General features: G+C 28.7%; 1 protein-coding gene across 2 annotated transcripts in view; it reads left to right on the top strand.

Moving 5' to 3' along the window:
• The window catches only part of LOC107448975 (solute carrier family 41 member 1), a 41638-nt gene that overhangs the window by 834 nt on the left and 17495 nt on the right, over window positions 1-23309 (top strand). For both annotated transcript variants that reach the window (XM_043038822.3, XM_043038823.3), the window contains exons 2-8: window positions 3251-3470; window positions 8072-8560; window positions 10669-10776; window positions 15196-15267; window positions 19560-19704; window positions 20910-21056; window positions 22644-22791. In XM_043038822.3, coding sequence (XP_042894756.1) covers window positions 3327-3470; window positions 8072-8560; window positions 10669-10776; window positions 15196-15267; window positions 19560-19704; window positions 20910-21056; window positions 22644-22791 — 1253 coding nt within the window. In that variant the 5' untranslated portion in view covers window positions 3251-3326. The remainder of the gene's footprint in view (window positions 1-3250; window positions 3471-8071; window positions 8561-10668; window positions 10777-15195; window positions 15268-19559; window positions 19705-20909; window positions 21057-22643; window positions 22792-23309) is intronic.

Raw genomic sequence — 23309 nt, 5'->3', positions numbered from 1 at the left:
TTCTTGTATTTATTTTATCCTAAAAATGTATTTTATTTATTATAGTATTTTTATATAATTAGAGATGTAACCGCGCAATAAAAAAATACTTGAATTTCTCTAAAATTAAAAATCATTTTGCTATAGAAGTCTCCTTTTGAAGCTCTTGGAATGATTAATTTTCATAATGAATTAAATTTTAGTGTTATTAGTTAGGTTTTGTTTTCTTGAAATATTTTCTTAAGTAAAGCAATGAAAAGAAACATGAGTGATGAAAGTAATGAAATATAATTTAAATGAGAGTTAAGAATTATTTAGGAAATTTTAATATTTTCTTTATTAATTCTTACAAATTAAAAATAAAAGAAAGACAGTGATTTGTGTAATGTAAAGGGAAACCTTAGTAAAATTATAATTGCATGGGATATTCTTGTAATGGGATCTATTGAGCACCAACTACAATCATCAAGGTGCCAAATAATTCTTAAGCATACAAAAAAAAACAAAAAAACATGGAGATTTGGCAGATTTCTTACTAGCCACTGCATGTAAGTTGCCATGATATGGCGAATATTTTGCTGTAGATGACAATGTGGAAATGTTCCTAATTAAAAAGTTTATTTTAAATAATGATGATGACAATGTGCAAATTTTCCTAATTAAGAAGTTTATTTTAAATTATGATGGATGACCCAGCAATAGCTGATTGATATAAGCTCTGCTCCTAGCTCACACTAACCTCAATGCTGATGTATAATATCTTCTATAATAGACGGATCATAAGGGGTCTGTTTAGAAGAAATTTAGGTCCCTTAGCGGACCATTCACGAAAATTTATTTTTAATTGGACCTTTCATAAATTGGTTTACTTCATTGTTTTGTTAATCGAATAAACACTTCCCGGGGTGTGTGTGAAGAAAGACAGTTCAAGACTAACTAGTTTTCCTAAGTATAAATTCGAGATGTAGTATCCTAAGAAAATATTTCTACTTTTACAAACATTGTGTGGGCATTCTTATTAACATTAAATCATAATTTTTTTTTGTAAATAAGTAATTGATCAATTTATATTTATTTATAAAATTAATGAGTAGAATATTATGTAAATAAAAATTAATTTCTCACAATTTTTTAAATAAAATATTATAAATTTAAGCATTGTTTAAATTTACATAATGCGTAACACATTAAAAGTGATTCATAACTAAGTTTTGTTATTTCAAATTTGTCAATTGAAGTTATTAAAAATGTGAGCGATTTTGTTTTCATTATTCGTCAGAAATGAATATTCTGTGTTGAGCTAAATACCAAATATTTGTATGTTGCATCTCTAATTTATTAGCAGCAATTGTTGAGCATAATCTTGTGTAAAAGGTTTTTAGCAATTTTTGCAATAACATGACCCTATTTGCACAAATTCACAATAGCAAGACCCTGGTTGATATAATGTAACTTATTTTATATTCACAAATTATGCATAGTTTTTTCACAATTTTACAAAAACAGGACCTTTCACAAAATGTCTGGAATTAGAATCTTCTTACCATCAGGGTAACTATGAAAGGTTTTTGTGTTTTTCCTGACCATGCAATGCAAGTGCAGTTTAGTTCCATTAAAGAAGTCTTCTACGAAGACTAGTCTGTTCTGGTGCTTGATCTACAAGCCCCCTGGTCTTCTAGGCTGGGCTAAAAATTACAAGCCTACTCGATTTGTAAATTTTTTTATGTGACAACAACTTAAAAAAATATATTAATATTTTGTAAAAGAATCTTCAAACAACAAAATACAAGAATAGGGAAAAATATATTAGAATATGTGTTTTTATATGTTAATGAAATTTTATTTTATACATAGGAAGTTTTATTTTTGAACAGTGCTCTTCTGGTATAAATTAGCCACATATATATTTTTATTATTGAAAATAATTCTCACTTAAAGATAAGAGATGCTAGGGAGGTTTGTCGCAAAAAGCCAGAGAAAATTCTGCCGCAGGAGTAAATATTTTCAACATGCAGATTAAAATGCTGAGATTATATAAATAAATAAGAAAATATTGAAAGAACTAAAAAAAAATGTTTAAAAATTATCTAAAATTTTAAATATAGTTAATTCTGGAAGAGCAAAAAACAATATTTCATTGATGAACGATTATACTGCCAGTACATGAATGCAAAGCACAGGACGACATGTAAATTCTAAATAAAACATTTAAATTTTAAAAAAATCATACCAGACACTATTAGGTTGAAAAAAAGAAACTAAAACTAACCTTTACATCAAACAATAAAATTAGTATAACAAATATTTTAAAATGCATGGAATTGGATGCAAAAATCTATTTTTAGTTACTCTTTTTTATTTTATATCCGTAGTTGAACAGCCGACCCATTTTCCGGTTTACGACTACTAATGTTCAACCTCATAGCCTTGTAATATTAAACTAATCCAGAAGTCAAAGAGACTTCTGGATCTGTACCCCCAGAGCCATGATTTGCTTTGGGATTATGGAGGGCTTTGTGACTCGACAGATTTAACATGCATCAGTCACCATTTACAATATAGGGGAGTTTTCGGCAGGCGGGAATGAACCCATGACCTCTTGGTCATAGGCCCAGTGCCCTACCGACCAGGCTATCCCAACCCTAATTATAGGTATATTCTTTTGTAACTTCCGAACATATTTCAAAGCGACACTTTTGTTGCTTATTTGTATGATTATAGCAATATTTGTAAAAACATTTTATGTGAATGCTAAATATATTGAAAGTTTTTGATTGTGTTAATAAGAAATTCACTTATGTCGGTATGTCAAATCCAATGTGTTTTGTGACAATATAAATGTATGTGATTATACCGTTAAGAATTTCAGTAATTAGTGTTGATTATAATAAATGGACTTAGTAAATTAAATTCTAAATTCCACCTCTTTAATGCAATTATTATTCTGTTAATTTTCATTTAAATTTAAATTTGGAAATTTCTGAGATACAGTTGGCAAATTTTTATTTTCATAAGTATTCAGTAAATTTATGTTTTTAATTTATTATAGCATTATTTGTTTTTTATTAAGCTGTTTCTTATTTCCCCAAGTTTTTCCAACAACTAAAACTAGCATCTGTATCCTCATATAGTTAACAAGAACGCTGTGAATGTGTGTTTCCTATGAAGATATTGTGTATCTTATGAACAGGGAAAACACGAGGAATTTTTTTGCAGATATAAGTGCAGCAACCCTGATAATGTAATAAATTGTGTGTTTTGTGAATTTCAGTGTAGCACTGCGTCATGAACAACACTAGTGTTTCTATCAGTATGGTGTCTTCTTCCTCTGACACAGCCAGGCATATATGCAGAATCAGTGTTTCCAGCTGCAAGGACGCTCTCGCGAGGCTGGATTGGCCTCAAATGAAGCCAGCGGACATACAGAGGCTGTTAGATCTCTTCAGCCCTGTTGTAGCCAGGCATTAGTCGACGAACATAAGAAGAAAAGAGTGAGTGTATTTTATCATTTGTTAAAATTTTAAAATATTACATAGCTTCCAATTCTACTGGGTTTTGCCAGTTTCTACTGGTTTAAAATTCTCCTAGTTTTTGTACATTTTAGAAAATTCCCTAAAATTGAGTAACTTTCTTAAAAAAATCCCTGTTGAAATTGAATTTTGTACATATTATTGCTTGCTTGCTTGACTATTTAAATAAGTATTACTGATACATAATGAAGCGAACCTCTTTTATAGAAATCAGTTCAAAGCGTTTTTTTGTAATAAAATGTTTTTTTTTTTTTTTAATTCAGATCTCTCATTTTATATTAATTAAAAAAAATCTTTTAACTATCTTTTTGATGAATTAAATACCCATTATTAATATTCAAAATTCTGAATAAACATGATACTACATAACATTTCAAGTATGTTTAATGTCAATCATAATAGGGAAGTATTGCAATTTTTTTATTTTATTTTGATGACTATAAAAATTCCCTATGTATAAAATATTTAGTATATTATGCAACAATTATCGAAAATAAATTTATATTCTTTATATGTTGGCAGTTATTATTTGTATGTAATTGATAGCACATACTGAAATAATTTTTTTTAAAAATTATTGTAGACTAGTGGTCATAATCCCATGACTGTAGTCCATCTAATATTGGATTGGATAATTCAAATTATATTGAATTTGAATATAATTTGAAATATTAATTCGAACCAAAAAATTTGTATTTCCGTTCCATGCTAGTGGAAACCGCAAAATTTTATAGTTTCAATTTAGATTATCTATTGATTATACACATGGTCCAGGCATACAGCTTACCTGGGTCTGATTCCTCTCGTAGGCCGGCCATTTCCTCGTCGGGGTCCTTCCGTGTCTTGGGATAATTTATTTAACTGTTATGTTTTGATTTTTTTTAAAAGAATTTGTGTTCATTTTTTATGTCCGACACCATGCAAATTGCCCTTGTTTTTCGTTAATTTTGCTTTTTAATGAGATTCAAAATATTTTTTTCTCATGCGAAAAATTAAATAACTATCTATGCTTCAGTAAGAGAGATCTAATATTTTTTTTTTTTCAACTTAGAAAAATTGTTTTGTGAAGCTTTCGTTCGTTCTCTATAATTTTAAATAAATGGTTAAAACAAATATTAATGATTCAAAATTTGAAAGAAAAACATAAATATAAAAGTTTTTATTATTTTAAGATCAAATTAGTCATAACTTTGTAATCAAGCTAGGCTAGATTTTCAATTCCCTGTATATTTGTTGCTTTATCAGGGGTTTGTTCAGGGCAAATTTACTGCCGTTAATCGATACTTTCACAAATTCAATTTTAGGGAAAGTGGTAGTTTCACAAAATACTTTTAACATATTTTTGAAAAATATTTAAATATTTTCTTATTTTACCATCTTTTTGTGTTGATTTTTTAATATAATTTTTAAATTTTGCAAATTATGCCTAAATTTTCTCTAAATAGGTACCTCTCAAAAAACCTAGACAAAACCCCTGCTTATAAAATAGGATAACATTTTTGGAAATAGTATTAAAAAATTAATTGTATTCTAGTGGCCTAAAATTCAATGTACTGATACAGGGTGGCCACCCACCTGGAATTATCAGGGAATTTTTTTGTACTGGAAAAAACCTGGAAAAATCAGGGAATTTTAAAGAAAAGCTGGAAATTTTTTCTTAGAAATTTTTTTAATTTAACTAATTTAAATTATTTACTAATTTTCTTAATTTAAATTATTCCATCCCTTATACCCACATTTTTTTGATGGAAATGTATCTCCAAACAGTTAAAATGTCATCAACTTAGCTATACTTTGCTTGCATCAAAATTTGCTCCATTATATATAACCCTGTTAAACTAGAATCAAAGCCTCCTAGATAGGGTGAGCACCCTATCTAAGAGGCTTTGCTAGAATGCCACATAAAATTCTCCCATGGTTGCTTAAACAAATGTAGAAACCTTTGATCTCTATGGAGACTATGGGACTGTGCAATTTAGGAAAAGCAAAGATTGTGCTGGACCTGGAAGGAGTTAGGATATTTGCTTCTGTTTTAAAGTTCTGTCCGTGGGCTGAATCCATTTATGGCTCAAGTTTGTTCCTATGCTTTAGTGGTAATTTTTTTCTATTTTGACAAAATGAGTCAAAATGTTTTTGTAATTTTATCTTAATAAAATTCTCCAAAAATTAGCTGGTTATAATTTAATAATAATAGATTTTATATTGCACTCTTTTTTTTCTGAAAGCTTCTGCATTCCCATTCAAAAAATCTAAATTATTTTTTCTCAGCAGACCAACCAATCACACTATTTTTTACAATCGCTAACAGCGATGTTTGTCGACAAATTGTTGCATTAATGCTAATTTTTTCTATTTCATTTTAACCTTTTATAACTTATTTTAATTTTTAAAAAAGCTGTTTTTTTAGAACTAACTATATATTAATATTTAATTTTACTGTTTTGTTGGTAAATATTTAATTTATGATTCAAATTGTATAGTTATCACAATATCGAAAGTTCGTAACTGTTGCTTGTATTCCAGAGATATTTCCAAAACTATCCCTCCTTTTGCCCTAAAAAGCTGACAAAGATTAAGGAATATATAAGAACCATTTTAAATGATGTATAAACATAAAATAGAATTTTTTTCTATTCATATGTGTTTAGTGGGAAGAAGGAAAACGAAACTAGATGTTTTAGTTGTGTTGTACATTGTACAAGATTTTAGTTGTTAAAACAAAAACAATTAACTATGCTAAACTATAAAACTGTGTGCTTAGATTGGAATTCTTTAAATGTTTTAATTTCAAATAAGAAAAAAAAAATAAAGTATAAAATTAAGGAATTTTGTCTTTTTTTGTATAGAAGACAATTTTACATTTGTGACATTTATTTTTGTATACTGATTCTCTTAAAATAATATCGCTAATTTAAAACAACATTATTTAAAAACTTGACTTGAAATATTGGCTTAAAGAAAATATGATCAATGTATTTTATAAAAAGCATTGGTAAGATAAAATACAGTATAATGTAGTATACAGTACAGCTTTATATTGAAATGTAATTACAGTGACTCATAAAAATGTTGGTACACTTATGACTTTTAATGAAATAAGGCTATCCATTAATTAAAATGAATATTTCAGAATTGATATTTAATAATAAAAAATGTGTTTTAATCTTAATTAAACTATATGGAATATTTTAAAAACAAAGGAAAGTTTACTTTTAAGAAATCAATCATTAAAAAGTGACAAAAACTTTATCCCACTCAAAAAAAAAACCTTTGTCTATTATAAAATATTTTAATTTTTCGTTAAATTAACATTTAGTACAGTTTCCTTTCTCATCTACAATAGCTAAGTTTGTAAATACATGTAACTGTTTTTTTTGGGGTGGGGGGAGAACGCAGAATGTTTTTTAAAAAAATTGCTTCTGCAACACTCAATTGCGAATTTATGAATTTTTCCACAAATTTTACAATTTTAATCTCTGATATGAAGTCCTTCTTTTAAGCATTTTATCACATTATTGCACAGTGCAATAAGACACTATAAACTAATTTAACATATTCATTACTGATTTATCTTTTATGATGACAAACAATAAAATTTTGTCTATTGTTTTATTACGACCACGAGCCGTTTTTAAATGATAAAATTAAATATTACGGAGTTAGCAAGCAAAAATTTAAATATAATTTTACTATCATAAGTTTGATACTAAATTACAAATAAATAATTAAAAAGTTTAATGAAAAATAATTAAATAAAAAAATTATAGCAATTGACGATAATTTTAATTCCGAAAGCATTTAACTGTACGATTACTTTTGTGGGGTAAAATTTTTGTTTACTTTGATATCTTAAAAATTAACTTTTGCTTTATTTTTAAAAATATTCCATGCAATTTTGCTAAAAATAGATTATACATCTTATTTTCAAATACCCATTGTGAAATAATCATTTTAATTAATGAATTTTTATTCCTTATTTCAATGAAAGTTATAAGTGAACGAACACTTTTGGGAGCCACTTAATTATAAAAATTTATTAATATATAATGACCTGAAACAGTTTTCTTTTTCTCAATGAAAATATATTAAACAATATTTATCCAAGCTTTTATTGGTCATTCTGTTTTCGCCATTTTGTTGGTACACTTTGAGCAAATACTACTTAAAGTAATGCATTAAAAAAAATTTTATTCAATAGAAACATTATAGTTTACAAGCTGAACATATTATTTTTTCCACATGTCTTAATTTTTTTAAAGATTAATGTTGTACAAAAATATTAAAAAATAAAAAACGAAATCTTGTCTGAATAATTATTTTTTTCAAGATATGTTTAAAAAAATGACATTTTGAATAAAATATTTTATGATATAGACACTTTTCTTGTACACATCCTGCACTTCATAATAAAGGGGGGGGGAAGCACAGACCTGAAAATGTTAAGATTTTTACCTGGAAAAATCAGGGAAATTTGAAATCTGATTTGAGTGGCCACCCTGTGATATTATAACTTGCTTTTTGTCATTTTAAATTCTTTTTTAAATTCAGTTTTTCCATTTTAGGCTTCACATGTGCATAAAATTAGGGGGTTATTTCTGGAGGATCACATATTTCGTTTATCACTTTTATTGGCACCCAAGATGGTCACCCAGGCTATTATGGAAGGTGGACTATCCAATACAGCAAATGCTGCTGGCGATAGCGAACAGTCAGAACTGCTCGCTCTCTCTGCATGCTGCCCAGAAGAGGAATCTCTCCGCAGTCCCGATTCGGCTGCTAACATCTTGCCAACGAGCAGTGTCAGTCAGAATCTGCTCGCTGGAACAGTGAATGAGACTTATGAAGGTAGCATTAAAGATGGCTCTGTAGATTTGAACGATGATAAAGACCATAGTGACATCATATTAACCATGGATGAGAATGGGGGTACTGGCAAAAAAGATGATCAACCTACTGAATCGCTTAGGGCGTTAATTTTCCAAGTGTTTATTCCGTTTCTGATTGCTGGCTGTGGAACAGTGGCTGCTGGAATTGTTCTCGACATAGTTCAGGTAATGTTCTGATTTTAATTCTGTTTACACGGTGCTTGAAAAATTTGAAAGTTCTTGAATTTTGTTAGAAAAATATCAGGGTCCCGATAAGTCCTTGAATTCTGTGATAGGGTCTTGGAAACGTTTTTGATTTTCTCGGAATGATTTTCAAAATAATCTTTCCTTTGAAGAAAAAGCTTGGGGAGGCGAAAATTCAAGCTAATATTTCAATAACTCTATCTCATTTCCCTGTTTTCTTTTTTATTATTTTTCATTTAATTCTAATATGCTACATTGAAATTTTCATGTGAAGTTTTACTGCTACCAATCTTTAAAAGTTTCTTAAAGTCTATATTCTTAAAATATATTTTTATTTATAAATTATTATATATTTTAATTATTTTATTTATTATTCTAAATGAACAATTACTCAGATGTAAAAAATTATTCAGCTTGGGAAAAGAACAATCTGAACCTATAATTGCAGAATTTGACATAATAAGTAAATAGTGAGAAATAATTTTACTTGTTAAATATATATAACGGTAATTTATATTAACAGTTTGAACCAAAAACTGTTTTTATCTCTAGTCTTTTAAGAATTGCATCTGGCTGCATCTGTCTCTCTTATTTCTTTTATTTAGTCATTTTTCTTGTTACTTTTAATATCAAGTCTAGCACAAGGTTGTAATATGAAGGTTTTGAGGGAGATATTTTATTAAACGCTACATAAATGCATTGCTTAAATATAGGGGTGCACAACCTTCCATAAACAACCATAAAAAGGCAAAAGAAATATTAGTTTTTTTTATTGAATGAAAGAAAACTGTTTTCTCTCACAGAAATTGCCGCTTTGAGTTTTGAAAGGGCACACAAACTTAACACTGTAAAAATTTATCAAAATGTGTAAAATCATGTAATAACTGAATTTGGTCCTCAATAATTTTGAAGTTACTATTTTATGCTATTTTATGTAGTATTTTGAGAAGTAATTTTCACTCATTAATCTAAATATTATTTTTTAATGATAATATATGAAGGCGTAAATTATTATTTATTAATAAAAGTAAATGAAGGCACGCTAAGAGACATTCTCTGAGGATAAATTTTTTTCTTCAAAAAAAAAAAAGTTTTTTTAAAATTTTTGGAAAATAAACATTTAAATTTACATTTTTTTTTAAAGAAAGGTATATATTTGATATATCTAGAAATCAGTTTAAAACTTCTTTTGTTCTAAACTGGTGTTTTTTTTTTTTTTTTTTTTTTTTCAGAATTGTCTTTTTAAATCAATTGAAAAATCTTAACTATCTTTTTGATGAATTAAATGCCTATTATTTTTCAAAGTTATGAATAAACATAATACATAATATTTCAAGTTCATTTAATATTGATCATAATGGAAAAATATTGCAGTTTTTTCTGTTTTGATGACTATAAAAAAATCCCTAAAATTCCCTAATGTGTAAATTTATATTTTGTAAAACTTTCTTTATTTTTTCCTATCCATGTTGGCAGTTAAGATATTGTGCTTGCTGATAAATTTTATTTGGGTGAAGAAAGCATTGACTAAAGCACCTGATGTATTTTATCAATATTTTTGGACAATGTATTGCAATATTAAAATTGGTACATTGAGGGAAAGTTGTCGACAGTATGTCTTCATGTGCGTACCTGCCAAGTCTCCTGTTTTTTTATTGAAGACTCTTGTATTTTATGACTATCTCCTGTTTACCCGTTATATTCCCAAATTTCTCTGTATTTGTTGAAGAAATTTAAAAAAAAAAAAATTTTTTTTTGGTGATAAAATATCTGATGAAAAAAATACTTCTCTTATCCCTCAACAGATGGTGGTTTAGCCAGCACTGCAGTATGTGTGAGTGTTACTAGTTTAAGTATTTATAAATAATGGTGTGAAACCAATAATTTTTAGATTACGATTTATATACATATTTTTTACTTAGTTAAATCTAAGTGCTTATATTCCCAATTTTGAATTTCTCTTTTTGACTTCTACTTGTAGTCTAAAAAGTGTTGCTAGTAAGTTCTCCAATGTTGGCTGGTATGCAAATTACTTATTTATTTAATTTTACTCAACATCTGAATAATCTGTGTTATATTTATTTGTTTAGACGTGGCCAGTGTTTGAAAATGTAACACAGCTGTTCATCCTTGTGCCTGCTCTGTTGGGATTAAAAGGAAATCTTGAGATGACTCTCGCTGCTAGAATCTCCACTCAGGCAAGTGTACTACATGCATTTTTAAATAAATATTTTTTACATGCTTTGATTTCTTTTTCAATATTTACAGTTAAAGTTTACTTCATATCCCTGTGGCAGAATCGCGGCCACATTGTCGCAGAACGTTACAGAGCTCTTGCCGAAAGATTTTTCTTCTGAAAAGTTAACAAAAAATTCTTTTCTACAGAAATTTACACGTAATATTGAATAATGCACAGGGTATCCGCTCACCTGGAAAGTCTTTAATTTCAGTATTGAGAAAAATTTGTCCTGAAATGTCATGATTTTTACTATTTTTTTTTAAAAAAAATCATGGAAAGTCATGGGTTTAGATCTCTGAAAAATATAATTTTTAAAAGGAAATCCCGTCCCCCCAATTTCTTCCTGTTCCAAATATCTGAATTCCTAACAAAATCACCACTCAGTCATATTTTATTAGAATATAAAATGATTTTATCATGTTCTTCAAAAATTATAGTGTTTTTTCAAAAACTGAAAGAAGAAACATCATTTATAGAGCAAATTATCTTTTAAACTTTTGTGATTTAAGAATTGTTATTATTTTTTTAAATTTTATAAATGTAAAATTCGAGTTGAAGCAAACTAGTCATTGGCGATTTTTTTTAATTCCGAAATCAGGTGTATTTCTTTCCTTTCTAATGAACAAGAAAAGTATCTTTAGAATATGATTCTGCAGAAAAAAAGGGAAAAAAATTATTTGCTTTTGTATTTTTTTCAGCTATATTATTATTTCAACTCTTTCTTTGCTCTGTTTTTTAAATTTAAAATCTATGAGTATGAAGATGCAAAGTATAACAGTTTTGGTTATACCTTTCATTTCAATTAATGTTATTATAATGCTTTTTTAAATTTATTGTTGCGTTTTTGTCGGAGAAAATAGTAACTTCGTTAAGTCATGAAAAATTCTTGGAATTGGTCATGAAAAGTCATGAATTTGAAAGTCTAAAATGTAGCAGATACCCTTCCTTTCATTTAGATAATCATTTTGGCTCTCTCAAATTACGCGGATAGTATCGTAAATCAATGTAATGTTTTGATTGCATTTTCGGCAATTAATGATATTGATTTTCACATGGATTTTGAATATCCCAATACATTCCAAGCAATGTGGAAAATTCAAATCATGCATTTGAGTATTTACTTTTTAAGACAATAATTTCATCGAATTGTTGCAAGTTATTGCTATTGATTTCTCCATAGTTTTTTGATCCGATATTTTTTATACAATATTATTTGTTGCAGCAATCTAATCTCCAAACGAAACATGCATTTGACAAATCCTTTTCGTGCGATTTCGTAGTCAATCTTTTTCTCGACAATTACTACTACGGATTTCATGATTTTTAATTATATTTTTTATTGTGATTATTTACAAACTGCAAAGAGGGAAATACTTTGTGCATTCCCTCTCTCTCTTTCTCTCCACCCCCCAACAAAATGTGAGAATATCACCCATAATATTAGAATAAAAAATTATCAACACTGTGCTTTTGATATTTTTTATTAGTAGCATATACGTTCGTTATTATTAAAAGTATCTTCGCAGAACGATAATAGTGCTCGAGAGTTTTGTCGCAGTTAGCTCGAAACAATTCTGCCCCAGGGCTTCATATATGCAAGAATTATTTTCATAGAACCTGTAAATATTTTAAATATATTTATGCTATGATAAATCTTATAATCTTATTATTCGGGAATAGTAGATTAAAAAAGATATGGGGAAGTAAGGTATTAAATCAAAGAAAAAAAACCCTGTGGCAGAATTGCAGCCAAACGGCAACATTGTCGCAGAACGTTACAAAATTCTTGCAGAAAGATTTTTCTTTTGAAAAGTAAAAAAAAGAATTTACCTGTTATATTTTAATCATGCATTTAGATAATCACTTTTTTATGCGCTCAATATACGCCGATAGTATACTAGATTAATGTATTTTTACAATTGTATTTTCAGTTATTGATATTTATTTTCACGTGGATTTTAAATATCCCGATAAAGAACATGGAAAATTCGAATAATGTATTTGCAGGGTGCGTACAAACTCCTTATACTCCTTAGAAACTCCTTGTAAAAAAAAAAAGTCTCCAAGGAGTACTTGGAACTACTTAGATTTCAAATTAGTCCTTAGAAACTCCTTAGATTATTGCGTCGCATCGATGAACTTTCTAAGTTCGCTGATGAATCTGCTGTCCAAGCAGGGAAACTAAATGATATGACTTAGCTGTCAAAATATAATAGCTTAAGAAAAACTTTTTTAAAAAAAATTGAATTGCAAGAGTTAGAAGAAAAAAAATAGCAGCAAATAATTTTAATTTTACATGTAACAAGCAAACTTAAAAAATTATTTTTGTTGTTGTTGTTGTCTTTAGATTTTCTTATGTATTCAAATTTAAAAATATAAGATTGGAAGGTTTTTATGTTAATCTTATGTACCTAACATATGTACTTATGCACTCCAACAAGATTTATTAAAATATTTGAAGCTGAAAAATGTATTTATGTGTGAAATTATAACTTTATTTTTCTTGATGAAGTTTGACAAAGTCAAAATTTATTTCAAAAGGGCTAAAAATAAATATCTTGTGCAAAATATAAAATTTTGAAAGTTCTTTATAATAACTGCTTTTTAATTTTAAAAAAAAAAAAAAACTGCCTAGTTATCTTTCACACAAATTTTTTAAATTTTTAGTAAGTCCTTAAAATTTTGGACTCCTTGGATCTCTTTTTCTGATCTCTGTATGAACCCTGATTTGAGTATTTATTTTAAAGGCATTAATTCGGTCGAATTTTTTCAGTTATTGCTATTGATTTCTCCCTAGTTTTTATATCCAATATTTTTTATAGGATATTATTTTTATACAACAGCCTAATCAAGAAACGAAACACGCATTTGAGGTGTCCGATTCGCGTGATTTTGTCGTCTATCTTTTTTTTCGACATGCACTACTACGGATTTAATTTTTGAAATTTTTTTTTTTATTTACAAAAGGCGAAGGAAATAATTTCTATGTCCCCCCTCTCCCAACAAAATGTGAAAATGTCACCTATAGGTAATATTAGAATAAAAATTATATGTTGAATGGAAAAAAATTATCTATAGTTTTTTTGTAAACAAAGTGTTTTTGTTAATTTAAATTAGTAACATACATTTTTATTATTAAAAGTATCTTGCAGAATGATAGTTTTGGTAGAGAGTTTTGTCGCAGATAGCTCGAAAAAATTCTGCCACAGGGGAAAAAAAGTTTGTTCTTTTTAAAAAATCTTTAAAATATATTTGGTATAAAACTCCAGTGTGCATGCTTTTTTTCAAAAATATCTTTCAAATGAACTTGTACTAGCTTTTTTTTGTTATATATATGTGTAACATAAAAAGCTTTAATTAATCTTTCTATGTTATTCCTTTTCTGTAAATCCTTTTCTTAATTTATTATTCAAAATGAAACGCTTTCTCACACTTTTAAATTCTAATCCTGTCTTTTAATCTATTTTTGGTTCAAGTATGCATTAATTAAAAGTAGGAAATTTTCTCTTTGTGGAAATCGCGCGACCTTTTCATTAAACCAATTACAATTACTAAGTTTTATCTAAAATGAGACATTTTATGGATTTTTTTTGGATTTTCCCTAACTTTTATTGAGGAGCACAACTATTTTGTGTCACTCTCTCTCTCTCTCGTTTCTATTATCATATAATGATTAAATAAAATTAATTTGCTCTTTTTAAAATCTTGTGCCTGTTTGTTCTCCTCACACGACTGCCACCATTAGATATATATAAGCTATAATTTTTTCATTGAAATAGTTATTCTTTTTTTTTCTAACATTTTTCTGTTAGTAGGAAATTTTTATTGTTGTTTGAATTGAATTTTTTAACAATACTAGTCTCTAAAAATTATCTGCAATTTTTTTTAATTTTTTTTTTTAATCTTAGGCAAGCTATATTTAAAATTTAAGCTGACTTTAAAAAAAAAGTATAACTTAAATAGTTGTTTGAATGATGTAATAATTTTCTGTTGAAATGTTTTCCAGAAAATAAAAGGATCAGAGATTGTTGATCACTGCCAGTTCGTATAGTTCTAATACTGCATTAACAACTAAACCATACAAACCAAAAAATAATTTTTGTAGTATTTAAAAATTCTATGCTAATAATTCATGTCATAATAAAACAAATTTTATCTTCATTTTTTTAAAAGTTAGTTTGTAAATGATAAATACAGTTATTAAATAGTATTTCCTTATTATATCTGTAAAATTCTCTTACATTATTTGAGGATATTTCAAATTCTAGCTCTAGTTTAGAGAAGAAAAAATTAAAGTTGTTATAAAATATATTTGTTTTTACTTTTGTATTTCATTTACAAAATACATATAATTAGATTGCATCTTTTTTATTTATAGGCAAATTTAGGGCAGCTGGACAGTCTTAGAGAACAATGGAAGATGACGTACGGCAACATGGCCCTTGTCCAGGTAAGCTGATGTAGATATTAAAATTTATAGTGGTGTTGTAGTGCTAATACATGAAGTTTTTAGTAAATTAAGAATTTAAGTTAGTAGTAATTCAACTAAATACTAATAGTATCTGCACACCTGGAAAGTCATGGATTTAGGTTGCCGAAAAATCTAATTTTTAAAATGGAAATTACCCCCCTAATTTTATGGTGTTCCGATTATCTGAATTTGTAAGAAAATCTCCACTCACAGTCATATTTTATTAAAGTATGAAGTGTTTTTATAGTGTTCTATAAAAATTATGGTGTTCTTTCAAAAAATGAAAGAAAAAAAATCATTTCTAGAGGAAATATATCTTTTTAAACTTCTTTGATTTCAAAATTTAATTAATTTATTTTATCAATTTAACAGTCTGGCTAAAGCAAGCCAGTCATTGGCGAATTTTTTTAATTCTGATATGAGAACAGAAAAATCAGGAGTATTTCTTTCCTTTCCAATGAACAAGAAAAGTATCTTTAGAATATAATTCTGCTGAAAAAAAGGGAAAAATTTATTTGCTTTTGAATTTTTTCCCCCAGCTATTTTATAGCTTCAACTCTTTCTTTACTCTGTTTTTTAAATTTAAAATCTATAAATATGAAGATGCAGTTTTGGTTAAACGTATCATTTCAATTGAAATTATTATAATGCTTTTTTAAATCAATTGTTGTTTTTGTCGGATGCAAATGGTAAAATTCTTGGGATTAGTCATGGATGGGAAAATCTAAAACGTAGCGGATACCTTGTAGTACATGTCGACTCTCAGATTTGACAATAACTTCCTTAATTTAAAATTTCCTGAAATTAAATAGGTACACGAAGAAAAGAAATCAAAACCTATTAAAATTGTTTTTGGACTTGGATTATTGGCTGTGTTTCTATTAGTAGTTTTTGAATTGTTATCGAAATGGACATAACTGTGGTTAATTTCCTGCCGCTAAGTAAAGAATGATTTAGAAAATGTCATTAATTCCAAATATCAAGATATAGGATTCAATTCTCATTTTTATTCGCACTTAAATATAACGTTTTGCATTAGATTCCATTCCCGTGGCAGAAACACGGCGACACAGTGACATTGTTGCAGAAAGCGACAGAGTTCTTGCAGAAAGATTTTTTTTATTTGGAAATAAAAATTTTTGGTTTGCCACAAACAAAAGTTCTCAAAAAAGATTCTGCAGAAACAGAAGCTGTTTTACCAAAAAAACAAAACAAAAAAAAAAAACATTTTCTACAGAAACAAAAAATTTCTGCAGAAGAAATAATGGTTCTGCAAATAAAATTTTCTTACAGAATTGTTTAAAAAAGTTTTTTTTCTAGCTTACCGCGGAAGGAGAAAGCGCTCGTAATTCTCCGTTAATCTCCAACACAAACAGTTACTGGGTAAAAATGGGAGAATGTTTTTCCCCTTTATTAAGCTATTTATGGATATTTGCCAACTTTGGCCTCTATCGCTGGCACAGTAATTTGCTTTGTGTTTTCTTATGAGAACTGAGCATTTTATATTTTTTGCACTTATGTGGAAAATTTCATGCGTAAAAAGATTTTTTTTAAAAAAAAATCATGTCTGGCGAAAAGGTTATTTGTTGCAATTGTGAATTTGAAAACCGATTTTCCAAGGCGGCATTCCGAAGAAGAAATAAGATGGAAGGCGACAACATCTAGCGATGTCAGAGATTTTTTTTCTGGAAAGCGACAGGAAAAGAAGCTCCCCTCGTTACTAATATTGAAAGGGAAAAAAAGAAGAAAAACGTTCTAGATTCAAATAAAATATTCTTACTAGTAGCGATATCGATAGTAAGGATGAGACAGCATTTCCAACAAATCAAGAAATGTTAGAAGCAGTAAAAGGTAAAAAGTAAAAAATAACTATGTGTATATATGTATATTTTTAAAGATAAAATGCCTATATCCTTTGAATTAAGTCGTCGATAAAGAAAAAAAAAAAAGAAGAAAAAACACTCGCAATCTAACGATAAATGAAATAAAGCCTGAAAGATATCTCACTATCTGCGATTTTTTGGCATGCGAATGAAAACCAGATTGGTGGAAAGTATTTACTGGTGAAACACTTTCAAACAGGTTTCCATACGCATATGAAAAAAATCACATCCAATGAGTATGGCTCTAATACCGATGTTTCAGTAATGATAAAGACTATTTCGTTTCGAGATGTTGAATAGACTTGAGCATATTGAGTCGGAAACCACTTCTGCATATTTCGTGTGGAATCAATGCTATATATTTACATAATACAGTGCGAAATCACAAGCGCTGTGTATTTTTTTTCGTTCTGAACTTAATCTGATCGCGACAAAAGTTTTATTTACCTCCTATTTTAAAAAAAAATCTTTCAATAAGTTAGTACAATATTAATCGAATCTAATTAATCTATAATTAATTTGATACAATTAATTAGATGTAGAAAAAATTGAAACAAACATTGCTTGAATTTTTTTGCTTTTAGAATTCGGTTATAGTCAATTCTATTTTATTATTTTGATTACTCAACTTCAATATTAATTTTTTCACCTGATTTGTTTCTGTACCTGATATAACTACTATAATGAAACATTAAATCATACTGTTTTAAACTGCTTTAATAATTTAATTTTGATACTGTTTTAAACTGATACTTCAAATTCAGATCTCTTGTTTTATAAATTTAATCTTTTTGTCCATTCTTAGCTATTTCTATAAGTTCTATCTTATTACAGGTTCTGGGTAATCTTTATTTATGCTCTAGTAAGCATTTTTGTCTGCAGATCTATACATTTATAACTTTTCGTTATTATCGAAGATTATGCAAATTTATACTTAAACAATTTAAACTTATTAAGAAATGTATATTTATATTATGAAATTAAGAAAAAAAAATCTACACAGTTTTATTCTATGCATGTAGACTTATTTTATAAACACGAATTTCATCTATTATTATAAATTCATTACGCATACATTTATAACGATAAAAATATCTTGCAGAAAGATATTGGTTCTAGTTAGGTTTGTCGCAGAAAGTCAGAAAAAATTCTGCCACAGGGGATTCCATTAGCAATGAATTTCAAACAAACTTTTTTAATGTCTTTAAAATGAAAGCTTTTCATAAAACTGAACATCACACGATCTGTTAGAGAAAAGTTCTATAAACTAAACAGGCTGTTAGTAAAGTATAACAAGATGGCCACCCTTTTTTGAAACTAGGAAAACTGTTAATATTTAAGGTGTTGGATAATACTTCTGGAAGACGTAGAATACTCAAAGAAATGAACAATTAAATGTAGAAATTCATTATAAGCAATAAGCAGTGTTGAAAATTCACATAAATCAGTTAATGACTGGGTAAATCCAAGGTAAATTTACTACCTTTTAGCGGTACCCTCACAAATTCAACTTTAGAAAAAGCAGTAGTTTCACGAAATACTTATTGTAAGTTTATTCTAACAGACCTTTATTTTTTATGAAATCTTTTTTTCTCTTGAGAATTTTTTCTGTATGACCTAGTCAAAAATTTTCTCATAATGAAAATAACTTCTAGTGCTAGTACTGTTAAATGCATGTTTTTATTAAATTCAAGTTGAAATTTAACTATGGACAATGATTTTTTTGGATTTTTAAATTTGGATATAATTTTAAAGCCTTTATAATAGCAGAATTATTTTTGAATATATGAGGAAAAATATATAGAAATTTACCAGACATAAATGATTTTTATTTGTAGTGACAATTTTTGAAAATATTTTCTTACTTTACCATATTTTTGTGTTGATTTTTTAATATAATTTTTAATTTTCACGAATTATGTCTAAATTTTAATAGAATAGGTACCTCTAAAAATATATATATATACCCTAGACAGACCCCTGATGATCCAAAAAGAACCACTAATATGTTTCAGTATTTCATTGTGCATTAGAACTTTTTGCTGGTAATATATTTTCATGTCATCTTTGCTATTTGGCTTTCAACTGAAAGTATTTTTCTTTGTTTTAAAATCTGTCAAATTGTTTAAAAATTTTACTCTGAAAATATTAGGGTTTTATGTTAAGATTATCCACCTTGTTTACCATTTTGACCGCTGTTCTGTTTAAAGTAGCAGTCTTGTTTATGGCTGGTATACAGTTAACAATTATTTCTGTCGTGCATGAAGCAGAATTTTATAGAAAGGTAAAGAAAGAGAACAAGAAATAAGCGTGGATTTTGAATAAAAGTTTGATGTTTGTGTTACCTAAAATATCTGAATGGTTTTTTTTTTTTAAATTTTCTTTCAGTGCCAGGCAACAATAGTTGCTTTCTTAGCTGCAATCTTTGCCATTGTCGTAGATGTGGTACAAGAAAACACTTTCAATGTGCATCATGCTACTCTGCTTTGTGCCAGCAGTTTACTCACAGCTGCGATTGCGAGTTTGGTTTTAGGTAAGATAGTGTTTTTTTTTTTTTTTTTTTTTAATAGAAAACTCCTTTTTTGTTTTTTGTTTTCCTTGTTCCATCCTTTTTCAAATTACATTGGAGTAATTTCTCTCTTTTTCCATTTTGTTTTAAATCATAAATATTTTTCTCTTTACAAACAAAATTTTTCTTGTTTCAAATGCTTGTAATCACGAAATTTTAAATTTTGAATGAAATTTATCTGGGAAAACAGGGTTAGAGTCAGGTTAATTCCTATACATGGTTTCAGTAGTTATTTCTCATAACCTAATTAATTGAAGATTTGTTTAATTCTTTATTCCGCTGCGTGGGGAAAGTCATATCGACAATGTCAACTTTCATCTATGAAAAGGAAAACCAATATAGAATCGAATTAATGTGTCTTATATACTAGTGAATTGGAATTGTATTTTTGTAGTGGTAGACACACTACAGTACTTCCTCACTAGAATTATATCTGTCATAGAATTCAATGAACGAATGCCACTAGTTGATTCATTGCTGTTTTATGCGAAGCCGGGAGAGCTGTATTAAGAGATCACTATACTTTTGAGTGTTGATCGTGAGAGCTGTATTAAGAGATCACTGAGTGCTAATCGTGTATTTAGTTCATGGTCGATCGAGGGTTGCTCCTGTGTTGCCGTTAGCAGTCGAGTGTGTGCATGCCGACATTGTGTGTTATTGAGACTGAACAGCGCAAGGAGGTGGATAATGTCGCAGTCACAAATAGCGCGTCAATTGTTCAATGTGGACAATCCATCCAAGTAGGCATGTTCAAATCTAAGTGGGAGTTTCTGACAAGGTAGGGGTGTTCACATCACGTCCGGGCCAGCAATGTAGGAAGAGTCATATCAACAATGTCTACCTAATAAAAAATATTTTTAATTACTCACTGTGGGGAAAGTAGTTATCGACAATGTCAACCGTCATCTATATAAAGGTACCCCTTGTGTAGAATCAAGTTTACATGTCTTATATACTAGTGAATTGGAATTGTATTTTTGTAGTGGTAGACGCACTACACACTGCGTTTTATTTTGTTGTAAATACTTAAGAAACTATATTTTCCTTACCTGAAATATTTTTAGAAAGAATTTTTGAACAAGCTATAGAATTACGAAAATTAATGGGAAGAAAATGTTTAATTCTATATCTGAATAAATTAAAGATTTATATTATGTTTTGGTTTATAGGGTTCATAACTGTTGGTGTTGTTCTCTCATCGAGAAAATTGCACATTAATCCTGATAATGTTGCCACTCCCATTGCTGCCTCTTTAGGTGATGTCACTACATTAGGCCTCTTAGCTTCTATTAGCAGTATTCTCTATGGGATTGTCAGTAAGTGTCTTTTTTCTATTAAATGATACAATATCCATTTTGAAAAATTAATTCACAAATTTTTCTTTCTACATTCAGATAAATAGTATACTTTATAATGTTATGCTTTTTCCGACTGAGTTGTTGCCAAAGTCAGGTAAAAAAAGATAAGCTGCAGTCAAACCTCGATAATGTGAACACTCTTAACTCGAATTGTTTTAATTGTGAGCTAGTTTTTGATTCCCTGTCAAATTGTATATGGATATCATATCTGACAAGTCTCCTGTTTACCTGTATATTCTCAAATTTTTCCGTATTTGTTAAAGATATTTTTAAAAAAAAAATGGTGATAAAGTATCCACTGATGGCAAAAATACTTCTCTTATTCCTCAACAGGTGGTGCTTTAGCCAGTACTGCAGTATGTTGAGTGTTAATACTTTAAATCAAGCCATAATGGCTCAATAGATAGAGCATTTGTCTTCCAATAATGAGAAACGAGTTTGAATCCTACTGATGACAGGTTGATATGAACTCCGAATCCAACTTGCACTGACCGCAGTGCTGAAGTAAAATATCCTCAGTGGTAGACAAAATCACGTGTTAGAGACCCTTGTCATCAGGCTAACGGTGGGAGGTTTTCCTGATTTTTTCCTCCGTGTAACTCAAATGTGTGTTAGTTTCATCAAAAAGTCCTCCACGAATGTTAACTTCTCCCAATATCATGGGTGCAAGTCTTCCGTCCCCAGGACAGATTTCCGTCTTTCGAAAATGTCCGCGGACGGAAGTAAGACGGAAACAAGACTGACTCGAAGACGGAAATCGGAATTTTTTTTTTTTTTTTCTGTCTCATAAAAATATTTTTTAGGTCTACGTTATTGGTCTACTTTCTTATGTCCTGTTGTTATTTTATCAAAAGACAGATGAATAAATATTTTTTGTACAGTATTTAAACTTGATGTATTATGGTAAAGCTTTCTTAGACAGTTTGCATATGTCGAGGGGGTATTGTGTATGTTAGGTATTTCAGTTAAAAAAATTTCAGTCTTGGCCTTTTTTCAAACTTGCACCCATGCTCAATATTTAATCCAGGAATTTTCTTGTTTTCTGAATTTGGTTCAAAATTACAAGGCTGCAGAGTTGAACATTAGTATGTAAACCCAAAATTGGGTCAGCTGTTCAACCGCGGTTATAGAATAAAATAGTTAATGTAATTATAAATAATGGATTAAAAAATCTCCTTTAGATTAATTTACATATTTTTTACTTCGCTAAATGTAAGTGTTTTGAAATTCTCTTTGACATTCATGATTATGCACGACTATCAAAACTTTACTCGTAGCCTAAAAAAATTTCGCTAGTAAAATCTCTGTTATTTTATTTCTTTAATGTTGGCAGGTATGCTAATGTCAGGGTTACCCCTCTTATTTCATTCTTACCTTTACCCCTGTGGGTCCCTAGAAAAGCCGCATCCTATCTACTGGAAAATACTGTATATATGCATGTATTTTAAATAACAGTGCTATCTTTATTAGTATATGGTTCATGTAATTCAATAAAAAAGTGCTACATTTTTTTTAATGTGTCCTTATTTCTTATTTATTTTGTAGCTACTAATGTCTGGGTTGCCCCTCTTATGATTATTTTATTCTTACTTATGATACCCCTGTGGGTAGTCATTTCGAAAAGAAACAAATTCACAAAGCAAGTGCTAAGAACTGGTTGGGTACCTGTCATCAGTGCTGTTTTCATTTCAAGGTAAGTCGATACATTCTGACAAGTTTATTTAGTATAATGTGATATAGTGTGACTGTTTAAAAATGTTTAATATTGCTTAAAGCAGTAGTTCTCAAATTTTTAAGTTGACGCAGCCCTAGCAGCCGACGCCATATTTATATTCATTATTCAGCCGATATTGGCACCATGAAAGTCTATATTAGTTCTATATAAGACCAATATTAAAAATCTAAACATCTCAATATTGGTTCCTCGATGCTTGTTTATACAGGACCCATATTTAGCCAGGGTAAAATTGTTGCTATGGTAGTTTTTAGTTTTAGTAATATTTTGTTAAAAAATATGCAATAAGCATTAAAATCATCAAAAATGTGTGATAATAAAATCATAATGCAGAGCCACGATGGCTCAGGGGATAGAGCGTTCGCCTTCCAATGAGGCGAACCGGGTTCGAATCCCAGTCAATATGAATTCCGCATCCGGCTTGCACCAACCACAATGCTGACATGAAATACCCTCAGTGTTAGACGGATTATGAG

The sequence above is a fragment of the Parasteatoda tepidariorum genome, chromosome 9 (assembly GCF_982258835.1).
Source record: "Parasteatoda tepidariorum strain Cologne lab strain chromosome 9, Ptep-v5.0, whole genome shotgun sequence".
Classification (NCBI taxonomy): Eukaryota; Metazoa; Arthropoda; class Arachnida; order Araneae; family Theridiidae; genus Parasteatoda; species Parasteatoda tepidariorum.
Note: the sequence above shows the minus strand (reverse complement) of the source record. Positions and strands in the feature narration are given on the sequence as shown.